General features: G+C 36.9%; 1 protein-coding gene across 1 annotated transcript; it reads left to right on the top strand.

The window, feature by feature from the left end:
- Window positions 1-325: 325 nt before the first annotated feature.
- Window positions 326-2,694, top strand: LOC131030483 (pectinesterase). Its single transcript, XM_057961324.2, is given in 2 exon segments — window positions 326-1,462; window positions 1,632-2,694. Coding segments are annotated over 2 exon segments (1,656 nt in total). The 5' UTR covers window positions 326-498; the 3' UTR covers window positions 2,324-2,694.
- Window positions 2,695-6,448: the final 3,754 nt, after the last annotated feature.

The following is a 6,448-nucleotide window of genomic DNA, read 5'->3' as shown; positions in this document are numbered from 1 at the left end:
ATTGACAACTTCGACCAAGCAACAAATTGCAGAGTAAAAGTTTCAAAGTTGATCATCAACATAGTTGTGCTGAACAATGGTTTTGAGCAAATACAGCAAATGATTTGTACTATAGTTTGGCCTGTCTAACCAAAAAATTCAACCTTATATAAACAATGGTACATCATGAATTTCCTACCACTGGCCTGTTGAAGTCAGAATCTATTTCTTTACGTGATCCAAGTTTTGAGCTTATTAAATGTCAGAAAATAAAGACGATGTTGAAAATGGTGAGCTCAATAGATAAAAAAACTAGTGATTTTATAACAATTGCTGAAATATAATCATTTGCACAAACAAGTTAAGGTTGGGCCCAGAGGCTTCTCTGAAGAGGCACCTCTTATACGAATTCTGTTGTCTTCAGTTTATCTATCGACCCTATAAATAACAGTCTCTGTGTGTGTCTTAATCAACGCAATATAGTTCAAGCTGAATCAAGGGTATTTCAGGGTTGAACTGATGGCTTTTAAGCAGCTTGTTTTGATTGTATTCATATTTGTCTCATTTTATCAAAGTAAAGGCGCCACAAATGTTCAATCTGCTTGCGAGCTGGCTCCTGATCGTAAATTCTGCGAGTCCAGTCTCTATGCAAATTCAGCATCATCACAAGCAGGTCCCAAAGATATGAGTCAAATGGCTGTGAAGAGGAGCATAGTTGAAGCAAATACTGTTCGGCAATATATTCCGAGCCCCCCCGGTGACGCTCAGAATAGCCAAGCGCTCCAGGACTGTAGCCAACTCTACGATCTTACAGTAGACTATTTGAATAACGGTCTGGCGAAATTGACAGGAGACTCTCTACAATGGAAGCAAGCAGTGGATGTTCAGAGTTACTTGAGTGCAGCCCTAACCAACCAGGTCACCTGTCTGGACGGCCTCTACGAAGCAAACGTAAACCTGCGCTCATATTCTTTCACCAATCACATATCTAATTCCTCGCGCTCCGTAAGCACTTCTCTTGCTTTGGTAAAGAAGTATTGGATCGGTGGCACGGACTCTGCTCAAACTTCTGTCAAAAACCGCCGCCTTTTATCTGATACCCCTCAAGTTAGTCGCGTGGACGATGATTTCTTGTCTCAGTATGGATCTGTGGACGATGGCTTTCCATCGTGGGTGTCTCGGAGGGACAGAAGATTGCTTCTGCAGACGGCCAGTGGCGTCAGCTTAACGGGCAACGTGGTGACGGTGGCGAAGGACGGCAGCGGTAATTATACCACCATTACTGATGCCCTCAATGCTGCCACACACAAAAGCGCAACCAGATTAGTCATTTATGTTAAGGCGGGAGTGTACGCGGAATATGTTAGTGTAGCCAATAATAAATATAATATTATGCTCATTGGCGATGGAATTGATTCCACAGTCATTACTGGAAACAGAAGTGTTGTAGATGGGTGGACTACATTTAGTTCTGCGACACTGGGTAAGCTTCTAAGCGATTTATTACCATTTTTTTTTCAGAGATTATTGAAATGATACCCGACAGTGGCACATTAATTTGCACATAATACAGTCATAGTTAGATGTATTTCAGTTGCTGAAATTTTAGTTTTTATTCGGATGCTAAAATGGGGGAATTGATATATATGCAGCCATAACTGGGAAGGGTTTTATTGCACGGGACCTGACGATTGAGAACACGGCAGGCGCAGTGAAGCTCCAGGCGGTTGCTCTACAAGTGGGAGCAGATCTCTCTGTTTTCTACCGCTGCAGTTTGAAGGGATACCAAGACACTCTCTACGCACACTCACTTCGCCAATTCTACAGAGAATGCGAGATATACGGCACTGTGGATTTCATCTTTGGCAATGCCGCAGTAGTTTTTCAGGACTGAACTCTTCTTGCACGGAAACCCATGGACGACCAGCAGAATCTTTATACTGCTCAAGGTAGAACTGACCCAAATCAAAATACTGGAATATCAATTCACAACTGTAATGTAACTGCTGCACCGGATCTGGTTCCTGTTATCAGCTCTTTCCCCACATACCTGGGTAGGCCATGGAAACTGTACTCTCGTACTGTTTACATGCAGTCTTATCTAGACAGTTATATCCAGCCTGCTGGGTGGTTAGCATGGTCCGGTGACTTTGCGTTGAGTACGTTATATTTTGGTGAATATGCCAACAGAGGACCCGGGGCCGGTACTTCAAATCGAGTTACATGGGCTGGTTATCATGTGATGAACGGCACTGATGCTCAAAATTTCACCGTAACTTCATTCATCTCCGGCGATTCATGGTTACCAGCAACATCAGTTACCTATGATGGAGGCTTGCTTTAAGCATGAATTCTTCCTCCCATTCCTCTCGCAATATTTATTCTTTTCAAGCCATCCAAGAAATAAAAGAGAGTCAACTAAGCCCAAAAATCAGCTTATGTATTCATTTTATTTATTTATTCAAGGGTCAATATTGCCTCTTTTTTATAAATGTACTTGTCCACAAGGTTTTCAATAAAAGTAGTTGTTGACAAAGTTCAGCTTCTATATGAGATATGGGTTTCTCTGGAATGCCACATATAGGGAGGCAGAGATGGTGCAGATGTGGGCTGTGGGAACGATGTTAGAGGTGTGCACTATGGCCATTCGCATGGCAACATCATTTACAAAATCTTAATTGAGTTTTTTTTGCTTTAATACATTAAAGGAAAAGAAGATGGGACACTTTGTTTAATTCTGCGTTCTATAGTGATTATATAATTTATAAATATTTTAAATTGTATTTTAGTTTTGTTGGGATTGGTTGTATCATATAACTTGTAGATATAATGTTCAAATTATTTGTTATTTTATGTGTTCTTATGAAAGGGATGTTCAACTTTATGACTTGGCTATTATGTCATGTGTAATTTATTTTGTTTTGTCATTTACTTTATAGATGTAAAAGAATATCTTTTCTCATAAATAATGTGTAAGAGCATTTATGAAAAGGGTAGTGGTGTAAGAGATATTATGATGCACATAAGCATAATTAAGAGCGAGGTTACAAAGTGGGCAAGGAATTTTAACCCACTCATGATGCATGGTATGACACATTAAATAAAACATTTAAGGGAGGTCAATAAGAAATAATAGAGGGATGGTTGTATGGATCTTTACTATCTAGTATTTTAGGACCTTGTTTTGACCAATGTCTTATGGTGGTTTCTTGAGCCTCCATAAGTCTATGTAGTAAGCCTCGAGATAGAGACAATGGAGAGGAGTTTCCATAGGGATGTGTTGTCATATTTCTACTAGAGGAAGATGGTGTTGATCTATATGGAGGAAAGAGGCCAATATTGTGGTGTAATAGGTTAATTATTATTGAATAATACATTGGTTTTGTGCTTTGGAGGTTGGATTATTTTGAAAAGGGTCTTCCCAAAGTATATTTATGTCAATCTCTTTCTTCTGGTTGATTTCTTTTCTATATCTCTCATTCTTTCTTACATGTTGGAATGCTACTTAATTTTTTGTAGATTTTGTTAGAACAATATTGTTCTCAAAGGGCTAATGTGGAAATTATTGTACATTTCTTAATAATTATGTTTAATCTTGTTTAATTTTGAAGGCCTTTGTGGGGCTTTTCATAATTTCTGTGTGAGAGAAAGGTGGTTTCATGATTTTCATGTGATTGTTGTGATGAATCCATTTTGATTTTAAATTTCTAGGTACTCTATTTTTTATTTTGAATTTTTGGGTATCCTTTGTCCAAATTTTGCATATTCCACTATATTTATTTATGGAGCTTGGAAAGCATGTAGGAGTTTATTGTAAATAATTAGTCAATTATTAATCCTTATATGAGTGCAATTTTGTAATGGATATGGTTTATTATTTGAGGAAATAATATGGTGAGCATTGATGAAATAGAAGAGAGTTCCAATGGAGTTAGTTATGTGTATACATGTTACATAGTTTTTGACATGGAGACTATGTTCCTTAATCTTATGTTCATGTGTAATAGAAGCGCGCTATTCTATTTATGTATATTTTCTATATGTAAGAGATTTAGTTTTTAACATAGGTTTTTATTGGATTGTTAATATTTGTAAGACATTTAAATTTCATAAATGTGGGTTTTATAGATCTTTATTCAAACTATGTGGTTATAATTATCTATGAAATTACATATTTGTTTTCCAAATTTGTGGGTGGTTTCTATATGTATAAGTGGTTTGAGATTTGTATGGATACTTTTGTGGGTTTTTCATGTTAACCGAAATCCCATACCCAACTCTTAGTCGACTTGGTAATGAATTATCTAATAAGTATTTCGCACCCATTTCTTAGATTCATTCTTTCTTTGTGTCTTGTCTTCTAATGTAGTTTGATTCTTGAGTCATGGATATCCATTTTGAGTACTTTTTTGAAGAGTAGATACTTGGTTTGATTTTTATTGTCCACTTATGTTTGGTTGTTGAGTTGTGATGTCAATTGTGAATATAATATATTTTGAGGAGTACATGACATAGTGAATTTGAGCATTCCATTGTTGAGGGAATGATTGTTTTGCTTGACCTTCCTTCAATTTGAAAGGCATGAATCTATTTATATTATATTTGACATTAAATTGAATGGTTTGATGTTGGTACAATTTTTATTTAGGTTTCTAGAGGAGATCATTCATCTCAAAACTTTAGCACATGATCTGATTAAGTTAAATCGGGAGAGGCCAAAACCATTACATAGTGCTAAAGAAAAAAAACCTAGGGTTTCAAAAGGAGTGAGAGCCCAAAAATAGAGTGCTAGCTACCAAGAAAAAAAAAAACCCAACAAAAATCCATAACCAAACACCACAAAAGCCAAAGATGAGACCAGGCTAAAATAAGAAAACAAAACAAAAAAACCAACATACACACCCCCACCAAAGATACGAATCAATGGCCTACTTGGTGGGGGCTTCTCAATTTTCCAATGTTGGCTAATCACTTTCACTTTGTTAGAGAAGGAGAGCCTATTGTTCGAACCTTTACTTAATGAAATAGTAGGGGACTCTAGGGTAGCTTTCACCATGACACTAACGACTCTAAAATAGTAGCAGGGGAAGAATCTAAATGATGTTTCTTTCTCACCTACCTCTTATCGGTTTCTTCCTGAATGGCCTATAGAGATACATAATTCTTCTTGGACATTTCATTATTCTAAGCAATCGTTTCCTCCATTTTCCTTTTTAGAGACACCTATTTGTCTTGTAGAACCTCAATTGCCTTCAATGCCTCCTTTATGTCCTCCTTGAAGACCATCTTATCGCAGATACCCTTCAATCCTTCTTCCATTCCTTCCCACGTTGCAATCTTTTCAGCTAAATCATTTATCGCCACCCAAACCCTTTGATTCTTATTGTTCGTTGCCCAACTTGAAGCTTTAGAATCCGCTTTCGCAAGGACCTCAAGCTTATTAATTTTCTTTTTTTGGCACATTTAGTTGCCCTAGAAGCCAATGGATAATAACTTCCTATTTTTTATAGCCATCACAAAGTTCATTAACCCTATCTACAAAGGCAGGGAAGTCCCATTTCCTTGATGAGTTAACAAGTGAGGGGGGGGGGGGGGGGGGGACCAAACGAGAGGGTAGAAGGGATGGATGCATTACTAACAACGTTATTTAGCACATGTTAGTGTTAGTTGAAGGATATATTTTTGTAGGTTTCTCTATGATTTTTTGTATATCTCATAGGTTTGTTCCATTTCTTGTTATTTATCTTATCTTCATATATAATCATAAATATGTTTGGAATTGAGAGGGCCAACCAAATTTAAAATTTATATTCCATATTATCTCAATTATAGACCCTATTAGAAAGTTAAAGTTTTATATGAGAATAATTACATTTATTTGTAATGTCATCATTTTAGAGAAATCTAATTATTTGAAGGCATCTTTTTAACAAGAAGATTTAGGAATTTTTATCTAATGTATCCATGTTTCTTATAAAAGAAATAGGAATTGAGACTACTTAGCCCATTTATCTTACATTTTTCCTCATTACCATGTAATGGAAATATAATTTTATCATAGAAATACTTAACCATGTCTAGAGGCATGATAACTCTAGGATTCATGGCAGAGGTTTGCGGCTCGAGATCATTGATTGTGCAGGTCGGGTTGGCGAAGGAACCCACTAAGCCATTTATGGCGTTTGTCCAAGGGATGAACTGACAGATTGAATGCAGAATGCCAAACATAGAAAGTGTGTACTAGAAGGCACAAAAATAGCGGTGATGTGCAGATATCTATCTGGGTGATCAGATCGGATAAGATCTGACTGAATTTGGTTTGCCTTGAGGTTGATAAGGAAACCTTAACTGCCTTTGATTTGAATTGGATTTTGGCGGGAAGACTGGGCTATAAATATGCAAGCCAAAGATATTGTTAAGTGTCGTCGGATGGGAGAGAATATAGCTACTGAATAAGAGAGTTAGACCA

The sequence above is a fragment of the Cryptomeria japonica genome, chromosome 2 (genome assembly GCF_030272615.1).
Source record: "Cryptomeria japonica chromosome 2, Sugi_1.0, whole genome shotgun sequence".
Lineage (NCBI taxonomy): Eukaryota > Viridiplantae > Streptophyta > Pinopsida > Cupressales > Cupressaceae > Cryptomeria > Cryptomeria japonica.
The sequence above is the reverse complement of the archived record's forward strand: the minus strand, read 5'-3'. Positions and strand labels throughout refer to the sequence as shown.